At 37.4% G+C, this 25845-nt stretch overlaps 1 protein-coding gene across 1 annotated transcript; it reads left to right on the top strand.

Annotated features, from left to right (window-relative positions):
- Positions 1-1448: 1448 nt before the first annotated feature.
- Positions 1449-22950, top strand: ELOVL7 (ELOVL fatty acid elongase 7). The gene is made up of 7 exons (XM_007453225.1): positions 1449-1512; positions 8463-8653; positions 12104-12184; positions 13080-13136; positions 15363-15468; positions 20374-20510; positions 22575-22950. Exons 1-7 carry the CDS (start codon positions 1449-1451, stop codon positions 22782-22784), a joined length of 846 nt encoding a protein of 281 aa, XP_007453287.1. The 3' UTR covers positions 22785-22950.
- Positions 22951-25845: the final 2895 nt, after the last annotated feature.

Raw genomic sequence — 25845 nt, 5'->3', positions numbered from 1 at the left:
TGTTCTATTCCATTGGTTTGCCTCTTCATGTGCTAGTGTCACACTGTTTTAATTACTGAATATTTAGAATATCTTTTAATACATGATAGAGCTAGTTTTCCCTCATTGGTCTTCTTTTTCAAAAGACTTCTTTTTCCAGCTGTTTTTGTCATCAGTCCAGATAAACTAGGCAGCTTCTCCTTGGCTCTTGTAGAGCTTCTTTTCCTCCCTCTCTGTACCTCTATTTCACTTAAATTATAAACACTTGAATATAGAAGATCTTCTTACGCCTGAAGGTCAGCTAAAAGTCTGGATCAGGTCATCCCTGGTGGCGCAGTGGTTGAGAGTCCACCTGCCGATACAGGGGACACGGGCTCATTTTTCAAAAATATCGCCAAACTCTTCTCTCCACCGTATAATAGAGTAGTAAGAACTTGGGACAGTGAATCCAAGAACTGAGTCCTAGACTAGCTCTTCCCCTAAACAGCTCTGTGACTCTGGGGGGAAGTTACTACCCTTTCCAGGGCTCAGGTTTTATCCCTTATAATGAAAATCTCTCAGCAATCTTGCTTTCGAGATCCTACTTCAGTTAGGGAGGTGGAATAGAATAGTGATTCAGAATGTGGGCTTTGAAGCAGGAACTATCCAGATTTGAATCCTGGACCGTCCATTTACTGGCTTTGTGACCTTGAACGAGGACCGTATCTGTGGCTCAGGAGAGATCTAAACAACAGCCCTTATTTTCTAGGGCTGTTACAAGGATCAGATGAAGTGAAGAACCTAACACATGGCATAGCACATGGTAAATGCTCAGTAAAGGCTACCTGTGTTGTTACATAAGCAGCCTCTGGGTGTGGGTTCCCTACAGCCTTAGGCTTTGAGATCATCACTCCCTTTTCTAAAGATCAGTGCTGGGATTATACTGCAATCAGGAGCCAAGTAATTGGATTCTTGAAATCTTTCAGTAAGAAAGAAGAAAAGGAGGGGGAGAGGGCAAAAAAAAAAAAAAAAAAAAAAAAAAAAAAAGTCTGGATCAGAGTATCTTTTCTGAAAGTTTGTCCTCTTGACTTTCTTCTGGGTTTTTACTTGAACATTGCCATGGGAGGTACAGTCCATTCCTGACCTATATTGTTTCCATAAAGGGAGATAGATGCTCCTATGACAGTTCTTAGAATCACCTACTCCTTTTGCATCTTGTACATAGAACATCAGCTTTTTGAGTGAATTAAGCATTGTCCTTATGATGAAAAGTTTTAAATGTTTGCAACTGCATCAGGGTTTAATGTGGTTCACTAATGCATTTACCCTCAGTAAGTTTGTTGTTTTGCCAGTTATTCCTATTAAATTTTTAACATTCTTAATATTGTATTATTAGAAACTTGGCTTTATTTGCATCCATAGATCATAAACACATCTCTTTTTTGTTTTACTGAAGAACCCATTGTAAGGGCGAGTAAATCCTGTGGAAAATGGCCTTCAGTGATCTTACATCCAGGACCGTGCGTCTTTATGGTAATTGGATCAAAGATGCTGGTAAGTAACCAAATTTCTTAACTATGGCTCATCCTTCTTTTTCCTGTCAGATTCCCATATTTAGTAGGATTTCACTGAAACAGAACGAGAGACTTTGCAACTTAACACTCCCTCACTGACACCCCACATATTGATTTTTATTACTAGTTAATGAAGAAGTGTCAAAGATTTCACTGGAGTTATGTACAAAGATAGAGGTACACAGATGGTGTTCATTACGATGTTTATAATAGTGAAGATAGCTTTAATATCCAAGGAAGGGAACTGGTTAATAAATGATGGTACATTCCAACTCAGTAGCCATTAGAAGTGATTTTGGAGGCACGGGGCTCTTAGGCTTGATTCTGCCCTAATGCTCCTAAGGGAAATAACAGTTACTGCCAACAATGGCTCTGTCCAGGATGACTCTTGAGTGGGAAGAGCCGCAGCTCCCAGGGGCGTATCAGAAAGGATGGGGAGCATTTCTTAGGGTAACCCCTGAGTAATTCTAGAATGCCCAGAGTAATTCTCCCCTTGCCCATTAAAAAAGTAAAAGTCAATGTTGTTGAAGAACATTTAATGCCATAGCAAGAAGTTTAAAATACATTAAATGAAAGCAGCTTATAAAACACCACATGTATTTTTTTTTGTGAGGGTTAGCAGTTATCTCTGTGTGGTAGGATTATGGGTAATTTCTATTTCCTTATCTATGTCTGTCTAGATGTTTTTAAACCACACAAATGTATGTTGCTTTTATAACTACTATGAAATGTGTTAATAATATAACAAATGTAAATTTTTTTTTAAAATAGACAGGAATCAGCACGTTTTAGAGCTGAGATGGACTTAGGTATCATGAAAGCTACCTCCTCATGTTAGAGTTGGAGGAACTGAGGCCCAGAGATGTGACCTTCCCAACATCATGGTCAGTTGTTAGCAGAAAAGATTAGAACCTATGTTTCCTAATTAGGATTAGTATTCTGACATTTCACATTTGAATTACTTTCCACATATTCACTACCATCACCACTTCAGATTAGTTCTTACCCATCAATTAGAAATCACATATTCACCAAATTCAGGAGGAAAAGTGTCACCTCTTGATACCTACCATTGAAATTATATTCCAGTTTACACTGATTTCAGCAAAGATACACTGTTTCATGATTGCTGTCTTTCTCAGTAGACTACTGAAGACCAATCTTATTTCACTGAAAAAGGTCCTAACAGTTTTGCCCCTGAAGAATGCCAAGGACCTGAAAGAGATCCCATAAATAAAGAAGCTTCACTCTGGTGAATGGAGAGTTAAGGGAATTTTTATATTTTCTCATTTTTTTCTTAGTTTTTCAACTTAAGTAATGGTGCAGAGAATTGTAGGTTTCTTTAGAGGTCATCTTTCTCTGAAGGTTTACAGTAGTTCTCATAAATTCAGTAATTTAAAAACTAATTTTTTTTGTTTTGTTCTAGTGGTTTTTATTTTTATTTATTTATTTTTAGAAATATGAATATTTAAATTTCTTTTCAAAGTAGAGGTGTAACTTGCTACCTGAACTCTCACGATTTAACCTTGAAAACCAAGTAGATTTGGGTACATTTTTAAAAATAGACCTGTTTGGAAGAATAGATCCCTTACTATCCAACTCTTGCTATTAACTATCCCAACTGCAGGAACCCAAGAGATTCAGGTAATCCATATCCTAACTCAGACAATGATGAGTATCTATATAGTCCTAGAAGTATAAAATGTTTTTAAGATGAGCTACTTATGAATTCCACTTCCACTTTTATTCATGGGTCAACACTTTATTTTTATTAGGAATACTTACATTGGAAAGCCCAGTAATATTAGGTCAGAAAAAGGAACGACAAAGGGGTGGAGGTGGTTAGGGAGAGGCAAGGAGAACCCGGGAAGCAGTGTTGCAAACAGTGCAGGGAGGAGGAGAGAAAGAGGCAGGTGATGCTACCTATCTGAAGCTAAGCTAATTTAAAGTCTTGAGAGAAGAGGGAGGGTAGGGGTGTGTAGTGAGAAGACCTAGATTTAAGTTCTGACACTACTGTGAACCAGCTAGGTGATCTTGAACAAAGTATTTATTGTCTGTGGGTTTCAGTTTCTTTGTTAGCAAAACAGAGATGAGAATGGTATCCACCAGCTACCAGACAATATGCATGAAAATGCTCTGTTGTTTGGGAAATATCCCTATACAACCAGTGGTGGTGGTTGATGACTGATAGAGCATTTCCATCTTCAAACACTTTTAATATAGCATATCATTTTTTTTTTAATTTCTTCACATTTTCTTTTCCTGTCAAAATCTGGAAGGGTTAAAATGTTTTGTGTTGAGATTTATAACTTTATGAGAACAGGATCGCGTGTAACAGGAGAGGTTTTTTGCTTCTGCTTAGTGCGGTATCGATCTCTGAGAGCCATTAGGAATCATTTCTGGCCATCTTAGTCCAGTTTTACTTTGCCTGCCCTCTGAAGGTCTGAGCCCATGACCAAGTGCCAAGAATTTCAAGTGTATTCTTGGCTTTGGCCCTAATCCTGAGTAGACTTTGGAAAACTTAATGATATTCATTGGTTTTCTGATTGCTAGAGAAGTGGGGGTCATGCATAGTTATTTCATGTGGAAAATTCCACAGCTACAGAATTTTAAAACGGTTTAATTAATACTTAAGCTATAAGAGGCTCTATTGTGATTCTTAGATATGAGATGTCAAACCTTGAAACAATGCTATAACTTTTTTTTTTTTTTTTTGCGGTACGCGGGCCTCTCACTGTTGTGGCCTCTCCCGTTGCAGAGCACAGGCTCCGGACGCGCAGGCTCAGCAGCCATGGCTCATGGGCCCAGCCGCTCCGCGGCATGTGGGATCTTCCCAGACCGGGGCACGAACCCGCGTACCCTGCATTGGCAGGTGGACTCTCAACCACTGCACCACCAGGGAAGCCCTATAACATTTTTAATGTTTGAAAAGCAACTTTCCTTGCTTTTGGATAATAATGATGATGACTTTTCAGACATAGTTGTGATTTTTTTTGCAAGAAGACAATGTCTGAGTAAGATTTGCTGCCACTCTGAACCTTTAGTACTTCACAAAGTATGAGAGGTACACGTTTGCTTTTCCTTCCAGCTTCTTCATCTTATTGGCTCTTAGACTTTTAAAAGGGTGTGTACTCTTTGAGCTAGTGCATGCTACTTAAGAAGCGAACACACTCTTGAAAGTAGTTGGTGGAAAAGTTCATTAATATTCTATGTATGTGGCCCTTGTATTCTCCTGTACTCTCTCTCTTTAGAACGCTCTTAGAAAAGCATTATCGGCTAGTAATAAGTCAGAACTTTGGTAATCACTGGGTCATGGGCTCTCGGACAGCCTGCCTTACCATCCTCTGCCTTTATCTTGGTTCTGCTTATAACACTTAAGCCCAACTCCGATGCTAAATACAAGGTACATGAAACTCTCCCTCCCTCTCTAGGGAAAACAGAGCTCACTTGACTCCTGATCCTTTTGTAATTTGTGGGATCACAGACTGAGGCAGAATTAACTTTAAACATTGTCGACCAGCCCCCTCTACAACCCCCTTATGTAGTCACCAGCCACACCTGGCTTGTAGACGTCTCATCACCAGGAACCTCCTGCCTCTCATAGAAGCGGGCTCCCTATTCAGAAAGGTATCGCTATTGCCGAGAGAGAAGGCAGGAAAAGTGAGCAGTCATCAGTCGTGGACATATTAAGACTTTGAATTTTATAAGCTCAGCAGGGAGAGCTAATTTAAGCAGAGGAATAATCTGAGCAAAGCTTTACTTCTAGAAGGTGAATTTGGCAGTTGTATAGAGACAAGACATAGCAGATTGGGTCAGGAGGCAGGGAAATCACATAAAAGATTATTGCAGAGCACCTAGTGAGGAGCATTGAGGACCTCAGTGTAGGTGAAGGAAGCGCTGAGGCCCTGGTTTATAACGTTGACAGCTCATCACGGTCACCTTGGCAGCTTTTTTCAACATACAGATGCCTGGGACCCATGCCGAGTCTTTTTTTTTTTTTTTTGCTATCTGGTTTATAAATATTCCAGAGGTGATTCTGCTGTGCTGACAAAACTGAGATCTGCTGAAATAATAGTAGCCGTGCTTACTGAGCAACTTGAGGTTGTGCCAGGCTCTTTACTCAAAATAACTCACTAACTCTCTGAGCTACATGCTGTTTTATGCCCAATTCACAGATGAGGAAACTAAGCACAGAGAAGTTAAGTCGGTGGCCCCAGGTCACATAACAAGTCAGTTATGTGAGAGCCAGTATAAGAGCGCAGACTGAAATAGGATGAAAAAGCTTGGTGTTTTGTTCTGTTATTTGCTTTGAAAATAATATGAAATTAAATTAACTAGCTTTTCCTAAAAGATAAGATTTTTTAAAAAATCTGTAGAACTGGAAAGTCACACTCAGGATTCTTAAAAAAAGGTGTGTGCTTAAAATGTTAAATTACAGGAAAAATGATTTATTTAAATCATTTTTAAATAAAATGAGCCAGCCCAGCATGCATTTCCTGGCTTTTTGTTTCTCCTACTGCTACCAGCAGAAGAACAGAAATATGATGTCATTTGATACCCGCGTACCACCCCTTCCCCCCTCCCCTGCCACCACTGAGCTAATGAAAGAGTACAATAAAATATTTCTAATTCAGGAATTCCTTTGCTGACAAAAACAAAAGCCAAAAAAACTAGTTTTCCATCATGCCCATGATGTCCATTAATAACAGAAACATTTAAAATTCCTTATAAAGAAAAAGAAAAAAATAAAAATCACCCATATTGTCCCCATCCAAAGGTGATAATGTTAACATTCTTCCAGAAGCCTTCTTTTAGTATTGGTTTTAAGTCTTTATTTCATTGGAGATAAAAACTTGACATATTAATATGCTTTATGATATTCATATATTTAAGGTTTGGATTACCCACTGATGGAAAAAATCTGTCATTTATAAATTTATTTTGGTAAAGGTCTATCTTTCCTAAATGGTGCTCCACGGAATGTTAGTTCCACAAGGTGTTAAATAGTATTCTACAAAAAATCAGGGCTACATGGCCAAGTAAGTTTGGGGAATGCTGCATACCACCATTCTCATCTTGGCGATTCACAACGAACGTGAAGCACTAAGAAATCATGCAGAAAGGCACTTGTGTGTTTAACCTAGCATTTCTAGTAGCCTTTCCCCACTTTTTGTGGAAAGACTTTAAATAGCTTTCTTCTATTGCACAGTTTGGGACATGCTTGGTTAGGATACAAGGTAAGGCACAAACTCATTTTTCTCCCAAGTAGTCAGTTTTCCTATTTACTGAATCGTCTCTCCCTTCCTGCTTGCTTATGAGGCTTTCTCTATCGTACATTAAATTCCTAAATATCTTGGGGTCCCTCCTAGAGCTGACTTTTGGCTTATGTATTATTTCGAGATAGGGCATCTGTCAGTATTTTTGAGGGAAGCGCATTTGAGTATAGAATAAATCACCTTTAATAGCTACAGCCATGCCCTGGTATATCTGAGTATCAAATGTGAACTTTCCAGCAATAAAATTGAGGCCAAGTGAGTCATCAGGTGTGGAGTCTATTGAAGAAATTTTTGCATTGGGTAGGAAGTCAGACTTGAAGGGATAGTCAACGTTATTTTGGTAATTGGCCACATCATTAGCAGTTTCAGTGGGCAAGGGCTCTATTCCCCCCCACCCTTTTTCCCAATTAACAAGAATGATGGTACTTAGCAACCTAAGGTTAGTCAAGACTCAAGTTTGAGTCAGATGTATTTGGAAACTTGTCCATACATATTTTCCTTTACAATATTCTGGCTTCATGAGGCAATTTAGTAAAATTATACCCGAACTACTTAAGGTTATAGAATTAATCACATTTCATCTTGAGTTGCAAGTTTTAATTGATCTAATTCTCATGGCCTGGAACTAGCAGGGACCACGTGACTTTCTTTTTTACATGGTTGTGAGGCTAGTACTTTTTTGTTTGTTTTTGTTTAAAATATCAGATTGATTAGCCCACATTTTGGACACCTAGAACCCACATTTTAGATACTTAAATGATGCTAAATCCCCTTTCAATTGTATGATACAGTATACAGAAAACTTTCCCCCAGTTTCCTTGGGGAAAGAAGAAAGTTAAGAAAAAGCAAAACCAAACATATTTATATATATAAAAGCATGTCTGGATGGAGAAACTCTAACATGTTACTGGTGGTTATAGACAGATGATAAAAGTTTGCTGGGGGCTTCCCTGGTGGCGCAGTGGTTGAGAGTCCACCTGCTGATGCAGGGGACACGGGTTCGTGCCCCGGTCCGGGAAGATCCCACATGCCGCGGAGCGGCTGGGCCGGTGAGCCATGGCCGCTGAGCCTGCGCGTCTGGAGCCTGTGCTCCGCAACGGGAGAGGCCACAACAATGAGAGGCCCGCGTATCGCAAAAAAAACACACACACAAAACAAAAAAACAACAAAAAAAAGTTTGCTGGATATCTTCTGTTCTCCAGATTCAACTGTGTACCCCTGGTAGAATGACCAGGATGAACTACATCCATGGGCTTGCTCCCCTGCCCTCTGGTTTCTGGTTGAGTTTGGCGACTGGAGAGAGAGGGAGGAGGGTGAGGCTGGGGTATTGATTTCCCTGGCCCCTTATTTGCAGGATTGCATGCTGGCTGAATCCCACAACTGAAGGTCACAGCTCCTCACCAGAGGGGCTTCTCCATACGGCTCTCTCCTGGGTTCTGCTCACCACTACCTCCTTTTTGCCCTTTGAGCCTTACTGTTTTGAGCTCCATCACAATCCCTGGTGATTTCCCTTGGCACATCCTAAAAATAGCAGTGATCACTGACCAAATAGTCCACCATCAGCGTTAGGATCTAGGTGCTCACTTAAATGCTGGTTACTGTCAGTTATCTCTTGGCTAAATGGATGTGCACTTACACCTTGTTTTTCTCTCAGATCCAAGAGTTGAAGACTGGCTCCTCATGTCCTCGCCTCTGCCACAAACCGTCATCCTGGGACTCTATGTCTATTTTGTCACCTCCCTGGGACCAAAGCTCATGGAGAATCGAAAGCCCTTTGAACTCAAGAAAGCGATGATAACGTACAATTTTTTCATAGTACTCTTTTCTGTGTATATGTGTTATGAGGCAAGTGTCTTCAGTATATTCCTAACGGGAGAATTTTGCCTGAGTCTTTACATTTGTCTGTCATGATGTTTCTTGTTATGACTGTAAGGGTAACTCTCCAAGATTTAAGACATTTCAGAAACTTAGCTCACTAGAGTAGATGTTTGTCAAAAAAATTGTTATATATAGACCAGATATTGAACTCCTTAGAGGATCTCATTATAGTCTGCCTCACAGGTGGTGAGAAAAATTAAGTCCAGGGACTTGCACGCAGTTAGCCATAAAAGATGATTGAATGAGTCCATAAATGTCAAATTTTAAGGAAACTCAGAGTTGGAGAAATTAGATAACTTACCCAAAGTACTGTAGGTGGTAAGTGGAGGACTGATATTTGAATCCAGGTTGGTCTGACATCAGAGCTCATCCTGACTCTAATGAGTTGACATCATCATGGTAGCAGCTTTGGGTTCTGCGTGCCCTGATGACCTGTTAGGTGGTAGACTGGTTTGATTTAGCTGGGCTTTGTGGGGGACAGAGAACTTAGACTCATACAAAGCAGTAGGTGAGGGAAGCTGTCCCTTAACTGTCAATAAGAGAGGTGGAGAACTTCTAGGACCCAAAAGCAGACTCATGAATTCTCTCTCTCCCCTCTGCTGATTACAGGTCTCAGCCACCCTCCCTTACCTGCTTTTCTGGGATTTCTTGCTTCTCTTCCAATGCTGGCTGGCTTCCTCATCCTATTCTCCTTACTTACTTCCTCTGCAGCATAGCCTATGCTTCCTCACAGCTGGGTCCCAGGAGGGCCTCGCATGACCTCTCCAGCCTCTCTAGACACCATGGCCTCTGCACATGCATCCTTCCAACCTGATTCCTGCCACGGATCCACCTGGTCAGATCACCTTCAATCTGCTCTGGCCTCATTTCTCACGGCCTTCCTGAAGTCTGGACTTCCTTTGCTGCCTTCTACTTTATTTCCAAAATTAACTCACAGGTCACCTTACTCTCCTTTCTGGAGCATAAGCAACTCAAAGGGAAGGAATAGTAGAATAGAGCTAGGGAGCAGAAAAAATACATGCTTTGGGCAAGTTATCAGAGATAGGATATTGCCTACTATAGGACAGTGCTAAGAACAGACCTGGAAGCCAGGAGACCAGGGACTAGTTAGTCCCAGTTGCACTACTAACTAGCTACCTGATTTTGAACTAGTCATTTAAATACTCTGGGCCTCACTTCTCTCATTTTATAGAGTCAGGATTGACCTTGTCTCTCAGATCCCTTTATGCTCTGTGTCTGGTTCTACCATTGAATGTGATGTCCCCAAATATATTTCTCTGCAAGGAATCCAGTTATAACCAGTAAGTTTTGGTTTCTGTTTTAGCAATTACAACGTAAACGGTTTGAGAATATCTGAATCTGAGAGTTTCTATCTCCCATTAACCAGTAATACTAGAGTAACTTATATGCAGTTTTGGGGCTTTTTACCTGCCAAATATAAATTATTACTCTTCCTTTGTGAAAGCCTAAAATATAGACATATATGTCAAAAGCTCTGCAGGCTTTTGGAATGTTCTTAAACTTAATATCAGGAAAGCATTAAGTTCTACTTTCTGTTTAAACAAAGACTTTTGACAGCTGAGCAGCACATCACCTCCAGGACACATTCAAACACATGGTTTATTGGGTGGGGCATGATTACATTTGCTCTACAGAGTGAACCCCTCTACTAGGGATGTTAGGACAAATATGGATAAGGTGAGAGGAAGTACATCAGACTAAAGGAACCCACATGCCTCATTTTATAGTGATGGTTTGAATGTGCTAGTTACTTGGCACCAGTCAAGAAATAAAGAGAGACCAGTGAAGACCCTGAAGAAGGCTACATCCCACAGCTTCTCCTATTTGGTGCAGCACTTGTTTGGCATAGGGTAGCATGGGGAATCAGTCATCCCCATCTGAGTGGATGGACTTAGAGTGTTACTTGCATCAGTCAGAAGTGAGTCCAAGTGCAAAATAATAGGAAGATGCTCACTGACAGATCAGGATTTTGTAAAACAGATTTAACTATTTCTGTACCACATTCCCTTGTTCCTTTGAGAAAATTCATTGACTTGTTTTTGTAAGATACTTTTCTCACCCATGATATATGTCTTATACTTTTCTGAATCTTAATTCTCAAGATTTCATAATTTACCAAGTTAATAGTGTGATTAATTTATATTACAAATCAAGCTAGGAGCTAGTATCAGTCAAAAAGGATAGTGTTTTTAAATACCACGGTCTAAGTAGTTTTTCTTTCTCCTTCAGTTCTTTTCTTTTTACCATTAAAATGTCATTCTGATTATGCCTCATAAACTTTTGCCTTTAGAAGTTAATTTACTGTAAACTTGTCATTTCAGCTTTAAAAGTAATTAAAAGTGCAAACTTGTAATGTAATAGAAAATGATATAATCCTTATGCTGAGAAAGAAGACATCCTAGGGAAGATGTTGCATTCATGAGAACAGGACTCCAGAGAAGAACTGGTCATATTGTCAGAACACTAAATTAAGCCAGCCATTTAATATAAATGTTAATTTTAAATTAGAACACTTAGTTTTTCATTTTCAGGTACTGTTTTAAAAGGAGACCTTCCCACCGTCAGACTGAAAGAATGTCACTGTAATCTTTGAGTTAAGGTCCAGATTTATCAACAATAGGCTTTTTCTTCTCACCACTAGCCTAAGGTCACTTCGTGGGTGTGTTGGAATTAAGGCTTGCCAGACTGCACTTTCTTGTTAGTATTTTCATCTCTTACTTGTCATGTGAATCCAAAGCAAAACTAATACGTGTGTCTTGTATTTGGTCGATCTTGATTTAAAAGCTATGGACTATCACTTCACGTTACATCCACTAGCCGAGACAGGAAAAACCCAGTTGATGCAGCCATCGGATGAGTACATTGAGAAAGTTGCTTTGCTCATTTATTTGTTGACTAATTGCAAAGGCTGGAAATTATCAGAAAAGACTGATTTCAGACTTAGTCACCCCTTTGAGAGTACACAGACATATGCACAAGCACATAGAGATGTACATAAGGTCAAGCACTTATCAGTATTTGTTGTTCAAACAAAACATTCCTAGTATTTTGTTCTCCACTGTATTAGAATAATCATTCCAAGAAATAGGTATTTTAGTTAGTACACAGTTTATATAAATGTGACTTTACAATTTTGAAAACTCTTTTTTTAACATCTTTATTGGAGTACAATTGCTTTACAATGGTGTGTTAGTTTCTGCTTTATAACAAAGTGAATCGGTTTGAAAACTCTCAATGCTTTGATATCAAGCGTTTGTAATTGTTCTAGCCCGCCTTTCCTTCTGCACTGACTGCTGACTCAGCTGAGAATGTAATGAAGAGACATACTCAAAACTACCTTCATTGTAGCCGTTGAGCAAATATTTCCTTCCTTATTATGCATGTGCTCTCTTGCAGTTTGTGATGTCTGGCTGGGGTACAGGTTATTCCTTTCGATGTGAAATTGTTGACTATTCACGCTCGCCTACAGCATTGAGGGTAAGTTTCTTTTTGGAAAAACTTGTAACACAAAATCAACGTTAAAACTTTTTGGACTCTATTTGTAAACACTGAATGTGAAATCAGAATGAGTAAATGACTCAATTATCAGAATATATGTGTTGAGAGAAAAAGCTAAAAATTACAAGAAAAAAAATCAAAGAAATTCAGGTGTGTAATTTTCTGTAAAATGAAAACTGGTGCTTTTCTTTGTGAATTTCTTGGATTTAAAAGTAAATTTATGTCTGGTTCCTCATAAAACAGAATTACCATATGATCCAACAATTCTACTTCTGGGTATATACCTAGAAGAATTGAAAGCTGGGATTCAAAGAGATATTTGTATGCCAGTGTTCATAGCATTCTTCACATTAGCCAAAAGATGGAAGCAACCCACATGTCCATCAGCGGATGAATGGATAAACAAATAGTGGTATATACATACAATGGAATATTTTTCAGCCTTAACAAGGAAGGAAATTCTGACAACTGCTACAATGTGGTTGAGCCTTGAGGACATTATGCTAAGTGAAATAATCTAGGTACAAAGGGACAAACAAATACTGTATGATTCTGTTATACGAGGTACACAGAGTAATCAGATTCAGAAATAGGAAGTAAAATGGTAGTTGTCAGGGGCTGGATTCACCAATGGGGACTTACTGTTTAATGGATACAGAGTCTCAGTCCTGTAAGAGGAAAAGAGTTCTGTGGATACACGGTGGTGATGGTTGCACAAGAATGTGAATGTACTTAATGCTACCAAACTGTACACTCTAAAATGGTTAAGATCGTAAATGTTATGTAATGTGAATTTTGCCAAAATTAGAAAAAATAAAATTTTCTTCCATGTAAAAATAAATAAATAAATTCATATCTATGTGTGTTTCTGCAGATGGCACGCACCTGCTGGCTTTATTACTTCTCCAAATTTATTGAGCTCTTAGATACTGTGAGTATATAATCACCACATTTGGTAAATGTTTGATGTTTCAATGAAAGCAATAAACTGTGAGTGTACAGTTGTCTTATAACTTTGGTTATCTCTATTCCTCAGGCAGACCTCATATTATCTTTTACTTTTTATTATCAGTTATTTTAGAGAATAGGATAAACTTATTTTTCAGTCTTTTGCAAATGCCAAAAGATTTTCTTATATATCAACCACCTGGTTAAGATAAGAATGTAACTAACACATATACTACAAAGCTATGTCTCTATATAGATGGATGACAGTTGTTTTGTGAAGTAAGTTCAAGAAGCAAAGAGCAGAGAATATGTTGCCTTTGGTTCTTTATAACAAAGCACTGTGTCATCCATACTCCTTTAAGAAGATAAATGCTTCAAAATTCATAAACTTACGCTAGAATGTTAGCTTATCCCTGGAATATCAGTAATTTTGGTAACATCAAAACTATTTCCATCTGCCTTTCTGAAGTCCATGTTTACTGGTCTTCTCCCTTCCTGAGTATCAACTCTGACTTTGAGTGACTAGCCCTGGGAAAAGCAAGTGCCATGGATTAGGATCCATGATGAGAGGAGAAAGCCATGCACCTTTATTTCCAGAAACAAAGGAAAGCTGGCTATTTATTTTGTTTTTGTGGCATGTGGATCTTATTTATCTGGAATCAGTTCGGGGCCTAAGACTGACACGTGTTTTCTCTCTTCAGAATATATACCACTACACTTCTGGTAGCAAATTTCAATATGCTTTACCTTCTCAGCTGGCTACACATGTTAGAATTAGAAAGTTCTCAAACTTTAGCATGCATTAGAATCACCTGGAGAACTCATTAAAAATTCGTGTGCTTGGATCCCACCCGCAGAATTTCTGATTCAGTACGTGTTCGATGGGGCTCAAGAATTTGCATTTCTCTCAAGTTCTCAAGTGCTGTTATTGCTGTTGGTCCAGGGTCCACACTTCAAGAACCCCTGCTGTAGTCCAGTGGTTCTCAACCGCTGTGGTGCTGGAGACGTAACTGCGTTAGAAAACAAAAACCTGGGCCCTGCCCCCAGAGATTTGGTGTCAGATGGTCTGGAGTTAGAGACCAGGCATGGTTATTTAAAAACAACAAACAGACCTTCCTGGTCACTGTAATATGCAGACAGGGTTGAGAACCACTGACCTAGCCTGGAGCACTAAATCTGAAGAGAAATGGAAGCCAGAAAGTTACAAGACTTGTCCAGAGGAGCACCACTACTGACTAGGGCCTAGGACCCCAGATTGCTGGTTTATGGCTTTTTCTGTTGCACCGTGTTGCCTTCCTCCACGTACATAAGCAAAAGCATTTTGACTTCATTGTTCCTGCTTTGCATGTTCTCAGTTTCAGCTTCCATAAGGAAACCTGCTGCTCTGTGTTCTTCCCTGAACCACACTTCTCAACTACTCTTAGGAATGCTTTTGTTTCTGCTACTCTGTTTAGTCCTGTACTTAGAAGTCTAACTCATCACTGGTCTTCTGCATTTTGAATATTTTTGAACATTTAATTCTGCTTTTGAATATTTTTTTGAACACCGCCCCCCCTCCACAAAGCCTTCCTATTCTACCTCTTTGTCGTTTCTGTAAACCACTGGATACATTCAGTCTAGATGGTGCCTTTGTTGCCCTCATTTTTCCTAAGCTGCTTTGCTTTCTTTTCCACCCTACTTCCCCAATGAACTCTTCAAGTATTTCCCTCTTCCTCTTTCTTTAATAATAATTTGCTAACTTCAGATTTGCTACAAGTCCTCTTTTAGTTTGCTTAATCCCTTATCTAACTTGGTAGGATGTGTTAGTTAGGGAGCAGTGTAGAAATTCAGTCCTAGGACTTAAAAGTCTCTGCTTCCCCATATATTTCAAAATCCACGTGGGTTTTTTTTTTTTTAACCAGTAACATTTTTTCAGTAATTTTTGGTCATATTCTTCAATTTATATCTTTGATTTTTAAATCTTCATTCAATATCTTTTCACCTTTTTATTGATTCTTGCATGACTAGGCATCGTACCTAAGTTCTCTCATACTTATTAGCTTTTGAGCTGCCTCTTGGAGAATCAGCTGCTTCTATAGGCATTCTGTAAGGCAACTCTTTCAAAGCACATTACAACGTGGAATAGTTTGCACTTTGCCGATAGTTTTGTAACACTAGATAAATTATTGCATGATTTTATATGAACTTGATTTTCTTTAAATTATTTCAGATCTTTTTTGTTCTGCGTAAGAAAAATAGTCAAGTGACTTTCCTGCATGTCTTCCATCATACCATCATGCCATGGACCTGGTGGTTTGGAGTCAAATTTGCCGCAGGTAGCCAAGGGAGAGTTGGGATCATGTGTTACAATTGATTACGTTTCTGTATGCTATAAGCATAAATTCTGTCCTTAAATGTGATTGAAAAGAATCTCAAAACATCAAAGAATCACTTTGATCCAACTTCTGACTTTCATTAATTATCTGAAACATAAACATAGGACTCCTAACTAGATCTCCCCTCCACCCCCCAATACTCTTTAATATGTAAGACCTTTGGGTATAGTCTTCTACACATATCCTTCAGTTGTTTTGTTTGGATTTTATTCTTGTCCTGTATAGTTCTATAACTATTTTTAAATAAATAATTAACAAACAAATAAAATGGCAAAATCCTTGGTTTTATAGGAATATAGTTAGATAACTTATTCCTTGTGTTTCCAGGAAGTTAGAATGTTTATCTCAAGTTCCATGTCTTCTTTGCTTTCAAATTTCCAAAAACTGATACACATCCCAATCCCTAACATTTCTGTAAAGATGTGTCAAATTGCAGTTTCCCACCTTCCCTAAACATCCTACCATAGTAAAGGATGTTTTGATATTGTTTTTTAGGTCAAAAATAGTTTAACTCAAAAGCTTGGCAAACAGGTTCTTTAGTTGGTTTTGATTTTATGCTTCTGAACATCTAGAATATGAGAAAACAAAAAGGTAAGTAATTTTACCTATCATAAATTTTTAAATAAGTGATATCCTGAAGGATATAGTCTTACTAGCAAAAGTTGTTTGGGGGATTTATGTATGCTAGTTTCTTCAATTTAAGAAGTTTTCATGTAAGCCTGCAGCCCATACTAGACAAAGCTTTAACATTTCTGTGAAGGGCTCACCTCTATTGGGTATTCTGACTTGGTAAGACTAAAAGGAAAGAGAAACCACAATCGAGGAACTCTTGTTTGAGTTTTAGACTCTCTAGGCATGGGGAAAAATTCTGCATGTCTCAGAGCATGAGGGGACATGGATAAGCCAGTGGCTAGAAGAAGATGGCAGAACCTAGGGGAGCTGGAAGTGCTGTCCCTACCTTGGCCTAAGGGCATCAGATTTTCCAGCATGTAAAGTAGCTCCTTGCCCAAAATTGGCATTTATCTGTTGAGGATTTTTTTTAAAGGAAATGTAGTTGTTTTTCTTATAATGTATATGTGTTAATTTAAAAATTTAACTCACATTATAACAAGATAGTCTCATCTGTGTCCATTTTACAAATTGAAGGTAGTTATATTATTTAATCTCCATTATTTTTCTTTGCTTTCTGTGTTTTTATTTTCTCTCACGTGTATATTGTGCCTCTCAGTCCTTTCTACAGTGGTATTTCTTAACACTATTTTTTTTGGTGAAAATTAGAAAATATCTAAACATCCAGTAATAGAATGGTTATGATGTCTTGTGTTTATAATTGTGAAATGCAAATTATATTGAAAGACATTTAGCTCAAACTTTTGTTAAGAAGCTTGGCTCCTAAATTATCAGAAATAGATGGCTATTCTTACTATTCTGTTTTTAAAGTATGCTAGACAAGGTGTTTTCACACCCTTAGAACTTACTTATTCAGATTTCTTCCCTGAGGCCAGATTATCCTATTACAACACTGAAAAATAAATATAGAGTAAAAATATATAGGAAGACAATACCCCAAAAACAGTGATTTAGAGAAATAGACACAAAAGTTGTCTCCCTCTCCTTCTTTATCCATCTCTGCATTTTCTAATTTTTCTAGTTTGAATATCTGTTGGCTATAATGGGAAAAAATAAATTTTATTTGAAGAATAGAGTTGAGCATTTTTCTAGTTTCTCTCTTTGAGTCCATTGATAGTCTGGTTTCCATTTCAAAAACAAGCAATGCTTTCAATAATGGACATTTAAACATATAATATTCCTTAATTTTTCAATGTTACCATGTACATTAAGCACTTTGTAGTGGATTCATTGTCCACACCTCAATTCCCCTTCTGCTTTACAAAATGTAAATGGTAGAAAATAATGTTTTCTTCTCTCTCATATGTTCCATGAGTTGGCACTTCTGTTCAGTCTCATGTGTGGAACCTAGTAAACACTTGTACAGCACACCTGATATCTATTCAGTGACAAGCACAGCAACAAGAGCTGAGGTATTCCCAGAAGTGTGGTGTGGCATTGGCTTTCATTCCTAGAATAAAACTGTCCAGTTTAAACTGTCCTTTCAAAAACTTGAGCACAGCTGATCTCTATCTAGTATTTAATTTCCTGTTTGCCTATTGTACTCCTCCCTGGGATAATAGCAATCCACCTTTTCTTTTGAAGGTGATGAAAATATTTCTGAGGCAGGTTTTTATATTAATTATGTATATACTCCCTCCCAGAGATATGGAGAGTTGTGATAATTACCCAGGTGGTTCCTTTATTTTTTTCCAAAGCAAAGGAGTAAAATGTGATGGCACTAATTATAATTCATCCTGAGATGTTTGCTTTTCAGAACTATTATAAAGAAGAAAACAAGCTTAGAAAATACTTTATTAGAAAAGCCTTCCAAAGAAGATATGAAAAGCATTACTAATTAAAATGTGATTGTTCTGTGAACAAACATTAAAATAACTTACCAGAAAATAATCATTACTAGGGAAAATAAGCAAGTTAATTTGATTTGATAGCTTATTTTGATCAGTAACCCTTACTGAACACTCTTAGCTACACTAGTGCTTTGTTAAATTCCTGTCCGTAGGAGCCTCATTTTCGGGCATTTAAATGGTGAAAGTTTCTGAGTGGAAAATAGAACTCTTCTACCAAAAAATGGGAGAGGTGTCTTAGTGAGAAACGCTCAGTCTAATGTAGTTCATTATCAAGCATGAAATAGATTTCCTGTGTATATGTAATTGTGAGACAAATGGACTTGAGAGGTATTTGGCTTGTCCCCATGTTAAGCAGCTTGACTCCTAATCTATTCTATTTTTAAATTAGCCTAGAAAAGGTGTTTTCATACCATACTAATTTATTTATTCAAGTTCCTTTTGGGAAATAAGACTAATCCAAATGTAAATAAGAAAAGCTGGGAGGTTGTTAATAAGCTTCATTAATTCAGTTTCTTCTGACTTGAAATTTGTGATAATTACAGGATTAGCTGAAAATTGATTTACTTACTTAGGAAAGTTTATGAAGCACAGTATAGCATAAAAGAGACTTTAGGGGAATATTTACTTAAAAGTAATTATTTAAAACAGGTATTTTAAGGGTGTACTTTGGCAGTGGTAGTATTTAGAAGAATCTAGCATTGCTGCAATTATGAATTATTTTTAAAAAAAATATTTCTTCCATGAAACAATTTTTATGACATTTCTCCTTAGAAGATTGTGGTTGAAGTAATAAATTTGTATTTTGCTTTAAACTTTCTATAACTCATAGTGTTCATGAATTCAGTCCTTCCTCTAACATAGGCAAATCTGTGAGGTTTTGCTTAATTTCTGAAATTAAAGAATATTAGAATAAATAAAATAGCATATTTTGGAGAAATTTTTAAATTCTAGGACAGTATTACTAAGCTGAATCAGGCTGTGCATAAAGAATGAAGATTCTTCAAGATTGTGCATCTTAGGAAAGAGACACTAGGGAAGAGTTTTGGTTTTTTTCCCTACCATCAACTGAACACTCTGTTACCCCTTCCACTGTACTACTGATCCAGCTAAAGACAATTGTAACAATCTTTGCTTATATTCCCCCCAGGGTCCTTTTCTTCTATTCTAAATTGAAAGTGATTAGTGGGAGATGTGGTGAGATTAGAAGAGGAAAACCAGGATAGGAAGGCACAATTGATAATAGTCAAATAGAAGCAGTAAGGAAAGATGATTTAACAATTAATAAATGTTTATCTTGGAAAAACAATGATTGATTAAAGCAAACTTAGCACAGCTTGGTAATGAAAGCCAGTGGTTTTACTGCCAAAATTTGTGGCACTTGGACTTCCCTGGTGGTTCAGTGGTTAAGACTCCATGCTTCCACTGCATACTGCAGGGGAACAGGTTTGATCAGGGAAGTTCTGCATGCCACGCAGTGCAGCAAAAAAAAAAAAAAAAAAAAAAAAAATTGTGGCACTAAAAGTATTTATGGAAAACTATTGAAAATGGAAAAAGTTAATTTGATTCCACACAATGTTATGTAAAATAGTATTCTTAGTGGCTTTATTCATAATAACCCAAATTGAAGACAACTCAAATGTCTTTTAATGGGAGGATGGATACATTGTGATAGATTCATATCACGTAATACTACACAGCAATAAAACGGTAATCACATGGTTGAATCTTAAAAACAGTATGTTGATTGAAAGAAGGTAGCCACAAAGAATACATCCTGTGTAATTCTATTTATATGAAGTTTTGTAACAGGCAAAACTAATAGTTGATGATGGAAGTCAGAATAAAAGTTACATTGGGAGGAGTATGTTCTTGGAAGGGGCACATGGGAACTTTATGTGGCATCAGCAATGTTCTATATCTTGAATTTGGTGGTGGTAACATAGGTGTATACATATGTAAAAAATCATCAAGTTGTACACTTAAGATTGGTGTACTTTGTGTGCTTTATATATGTTAATTCTCACTAAAAATGAATTTGATTACTATTACTTAGCAAAATATTATATTTAAAAGGAAGTCAACTTAGTTTGTTAAAGTAAACCCAAATCATAAGACTGTCTTAAGGTTAAGATATCACAGAATAAAGTCATGCTAATTTATTTTACAAGATTTGTATTTTAGTTTTACTAACTGGATGCATTATCCAGCTCCCTCTAATTTTATAGCTATTTAACAATAGTGATATTTCATATATATTTTTCTTCCTACTAAAATTAAAGAAATAATTATACTAAAATTTCAGTTCAGACAAAAATATGTCTCATTTTAAGGAATAGTGCCCCTATTTTACAATATTTTTTTCCAGGTGGTTTGGGAACATTCCATGCCTTTCTAAATACAGCCGTACATGTAGTCATGTATTCCTACTATGGACTGTGTGCATTGGGACCAGCCTACCAGAAGTATTTGTGGTGGAAAAAGTATTTGACATCATTACAGCTTGTGAGTAATTAATTTTCTTTAAAACCGGATACGAAACTAAACTGGAGTCCCTTGTCTTCCTTACAAATGAGGATACTAACTAAAGAGCAAAGTTTACAAAACACAGGGATATAAATTGTCTGGCTTCTTATGGCATCCCACCATTGTCCTTTCTTTGTTATGTGAACTTTTGTCAGGAACTTTATTGAAAGCAAAGCCTATTTGGTAGCCAAGAGGCTCAGACAATTAAACTAGCGTGTGTATCTTTATACTATTTTATGCATTTATATAAAATAAAAATATTTATGTTCAAAATTATGTGAACCTCATTATACATAATATTAAATTAGAAGTTAGACATTCCATATTCTAGATCTAAATGACCTTGAGGGAATGTAACTTTGAGAGGATTATGAGCCTTCCTGTGTGCCTGCCTATCTAGTCCTAACATTTATAAGTCTATTTTTCCTCCAACTAGTAAAAGTACTGTGGGAATTAAAGGTGTAGAATGGTGGTGTAATATACATATTGACAAAAGTGACAACACCCTAAATAACCAACCATAAGGAAATGAAGAAGTAAATTATTTTAATTCCTGCTTGGGAATATTACAAAGTCATGAAAATTATTCACAAGTCCTTACTTTTTAAGCACTTTTTATTATTGTAAGGTAATATATCCTCATTGCAGAGAAATTAGAACATCTCTACTGCATATAGAATTTTGTATCAGGCTTTTTTTTCACTTAACATACTCTTAAATGTTGTAGAAACTTTTTAATAATGTAGAAAAATACTCATATAGCAAAAAGAATACATGTTCATTATTTTTTCAAATATGTTGATAATATTTACACAAACACACCTGCATAGAATGTTGAGGATGCTGCTTACACTTTCTAAGGTTTCATTTTCTCGTCTGCAAAATGAGAGGAATAATTGTATCTACTGCACAGGAATGTTCTAAAAGTTCCTTAAGATAATGCAAGGAGGGCTTCCCTGGTGGCGCAGTGGTTGAGAGTCTGCCTGCCGATGCAGGGGACATGGGTTCGTGCCCCGGTCCGGGAGGATACCACATGCCGCAGAGCGGCTGGGCCCGTGAGCAATGGCCGCTGATCCTGTGCGTCCGGAGCCTGTGCTCCGCAATGGGAGAGGCCACAACAGTGAGAGGCCCGCATACCGCAAAAAAAAAAAAAAAAAAAAAAAGGAGAATGCAAGGAAAGCTGATGATTATAACAGGAACAATGTGAAAATCTTAACTATGGTTATAAAAGGATAGATTGTGGGTAATCATTATTTATTTTTATGTATAGATTTTTATTTTCCAAAATTTCCACAGAATGCATGTTGCCTTTTAATCATGAGAAAAAATATATGTTTTTTCTGGATGTTAAAACATAAATAATGGATGTTAGCCCAAAACATGTCCCTTTTAAGACTGTGTAGAACGTTCTAGAACACAGAGCCCTTGGGCATCGCTAGGAGGGTCACCAATGCTCTCTCACTCATTGCAGATTCTCTGCTGCAATTGGCAGATAGGATGTATTTTTTATCTATGACGGTGGAGGACCGGTGGCAGATATGAGGACTTAGCGATGCTTTGGCTCCTACAAAATAAGCGGGGCTCTAATTAGAATGTTTTTATTCCCCTCCCCACCAACGGAAATATCCAGTCTAACAACAGGACAGAATGTTTGAAATCGAACTGCCCTAGAAAATTAGGCCATGAGGTAGTGGTCCTGTATGCATTTCATCGGTCAAGGACTCAAGTCAGAGACTGATGGTTCTCTGAGTGTGAAAGGGCTGCTGCACTGCCCTGCTCCAGGGACATTTACATAGCTCCCCCTGGACCTGTGCACTTTGGCAGGACTGAATAGTAGTTCCAAATTCCCATCTGCATTTTGACATTGTTCCACCCACTGTCATTCCCATAGAGGCTAGATTGAAAGATAAAATTCCCTGTCCAACAGTAGCCTGGATGTGGTTGGAGAGTGTTTAAACATAAGCAGACAAAGAATGCATTAAATAATTGCTCCATTGTGACTCTTTGTGGCTAAGCAATACTTTTCATTCTTCCATCTGTTAGGTCCAGTTCGTTATTGTCACTATACACATAGGCCAGTTCTTTTTCATGGAGGATTGCAAGTACCAGTTTCCAGTCTTTCTGTACATCATTATGAGTTACGGGTGCATCTTTCTGCTGCTCTTTCTCCATTTTTGGTACCGTGCTTACACCAAAGGTCAGAGGCTACCCAAAACAGTGAAAAATGGAATCTGCAAAAACAAAGATCACTGAAATTCAAGCACAGCATAAATCTATGAATAAGACTGATATCTTGTCTTCCTTGACAATCAAGAGATATTTCCATGTGCAGTGCATTTTGTATATTTTTCAAAACCAAGAGCTTGTATTTTTATGATAAGTTATTGGGGTTTCTGATATTTGAGAGCCCAAAGCTCCCAGATAACAGTCTTCTGATAATTAGAGCCTAAAGCAGCCAGTTTTTCAGCTGCTTTTAAACCTAATCTAAAGGTTTTATTTAACACATTTTGTTAGATTGAAAGAAGGATGTGAAACAGTAGAGTACTCTTCAAAGAAGTCCAGTATAGATGAAAAATATCGTTAGATATTTTGAGCACGGACAGAGATCTATGCCGTACAGTAGATTCCTTCTGCCGGGTCTGGAAACCTTTAACCGTGGGCTCTGGCTTTGCTGCTTGTTGACTATATTCAGAAGACACTGTATTTACTCTAAACTTAAATTCCCATTCTAAAGAGCTAATAGGGTGAATGTTAAGTGTATTTTTGATCAGTTATCATTTAAAATCACTAATGGTAATTTTTAATGGATCTCTTCAGTAGCCGGCACCAGTTTTGCTTGTAAGACTTCCTCACAACGCTTTTGTTGTGTAAACTGTTTAAAAGTGACAATCCTTTAGGGTAATACATTGATGCACTTGAAACAAAGTTAAGTTATTATTTTGAAAACAAGGTGATTTGTTCTGATGGCTTAATGAACACTTTGCTATCACCGTTTTGCAATGAACTTTGTATATTTCGGGAAAGAGGTGAATTTATCAATGGAAAAAATAGTTGTCTGTGGTGTTGTAATGCCACTTTCTCATATCATGGTTTAAAGGATTATCTTGGTTAAATATATATTGGTTAGATGTGTAAATGTTCATATCACTGGCGCACAATAAATGATTTTAGACCACCCAAGGGTGGGTTAAGGGTGGCTTGTGAAGCAACTGGAAGCAAATGGTGGCACAGGGATTATCCAGAGAAGATTTGGTGATAAGGGTCTCTCTCATAATGAGAGAGAGCAAGAGAGAGACTGTATAATAGTTATTGTTATAGATTCACTGCATGGAAAAATATTTTCCAGAATTATGAATTTATTAACAGCCTGGTATTCTTTTTTTCAGACTTATAAACTATATAATGAGGGACTGAAATTCATTTTGCATAGCTCTCATTTCTTTAAAATTGCTACTTTCTAGAAGTCATATTTTCTTGTTGGAGAACCCAACTACTGATCAGTAGAGCTTTGCCCAAGAAACAGAAATATTTGGACATTTCTGAATTTTTCCACAGTGTTTTTTTTTCTTGTTCTATTTTACTTGATTTTGAAGGATTGCTTATGCTTGTATGACTGTAAGCAATTAGTACCCCAGTAATTGTGTAACACACAGTGATACTTATTGTACAGCAAAGCCTGAGTTTTTACCAACTGTAAACTCCTAGAGTTAGGTGTCTCCCTCCTAGTCCATTAATCTGTACCATGGCCTTTTCTCTTCACACTCAACAAATTAGTAAGGTTATTTGCCTTTAGTGACTCCACTCACTTACAATATGAAAATTTGAGGGTTGATAAAAGGGGAGATTTCATTTTTTTTTAATAAATAGTAAAGAACAGGAGAGCAAAGCTAAAAGAAACAGCAGCTCTAATTTATTTCTCTATGAGAGTCTCAGGGTTCCTTAAGTGTTTTCCTGTTTTTCTCTTCAGACCCATCCTGTGCTAAAATGAGGAGGTATGGTAGATGCTGTTACACATACACACAATTCCCAAAGACCCCAGTAGGGTGAAGACCAAAAGGAAGCAAAACTAAAAGAAGAGAAAACAGGAGAGTTTGTTTTTCTCTTGCATACTTTCTGCCCTGCTCTGTACAACCCCTCCTTGTCTCCCTGTATGTAGTCTTTAAAATGTTTGCTGTGCCTATGAACTAACAGCAGCATGTGACAGAATCACATTCTACATTATATGAATAGGAATGGAGAGCTAGAATGTTACATGACAAGAAATCACAGCTGGCAGAGGTAACCTCCGTATGAATAGCAGCAGATTAGAATGGGTATCACTGGATGTAGGATTGGATTGGCATTGTTTTATTAAACAGCTCTGTGGGTCACATAGAGTTTCTGCTGGAGTTTCATCCCACTTTTCAGGACTTCCTTGCCTTTGGGTTTGCTTACCTAACAAATAAAAAGGGCAAAAGGCCAGCTGCAAAATCTGGCTTATGACATAAAGCTCTATGAATCCTTTAGAACCTATATCTATATTACAAATAAATGCAAATGTAAAATTTTAAATATCTGCAGGACATTGCCATTTTACAGTCTTAACTGAGTAGAATTCTTAACTGAGCAGACTACATTGTTACATAAACTATAAGATTATGATGTTACATTTCTTCAATTATCCCTTATCTTTGTTAACTACTTTTAAAGACTGTGGAAAACTCTGTGGATACTGTCAAAGTTTGGGTTTGGTTTTTGGTGTGTGTATTATAATAAATTTGTGGTATCACATGCACATGTGTGTGTCTTTCATTTTGGAATCTAACTGTATGTGTTTGCATGGATGGATGGTTTTTAATATGAATATTCATTTAACCAAATCATTTTACACATTTGTTGTACACTTGTTATGTTCAGAGCCCTGTGCTAGACATTAGAGTGATACAAAATACAAAGATGCCTCCCGCATAGTTGGGACCTCCTGGAGCTTGCAGGCTGGCAGAGGAGATTATGTTACAGGGAAGTATATGATTGGTGCCATATGATTGAAAGTCGTGGCACTTAGCAAGCAGGTAGGCTCCATGAAGGTATTTAAATTTGGGTCATGCACTGGAAGATGACCCTTTTCTTTCTGGAATCCCACCAGTTATCCATAAATGAGATTAAATCTAATCCTTAAAAAAAATAAAAAAATAAAAAAAAAAAAATTTGGGTCATGTATTTAAGACGTACAGGTTGTCAAAATGGGGAGTGGGTTAGTGGGCAAGGTGTTCTAAGTGAAAAGAAATAACAACTCAAGGCCCAGGGGAAGGAAAGCATTAGGAAGGTGTAGGGA

The sequence above is a fragment of the Lipotes vexillifer genome, unplaced genomic scaffold (assembly GCF_000442215.2).
Source record: "Lipotes vexillifer unplaced genomic scaffold, Lipotes_vexillifer_v1.1 scaffold366, whole genome shotgun sequence".
NCBI lineage: Eukaryota > Metazoa > Chordata > Mammalia > Artiodactyla > Lipotidae > Lipotes > Lipotes vexillifer.
Note: the sequence above shows the minus strand (reverse complement) of the source record. Positions and strands in the feature narration are given on the sequence as shown.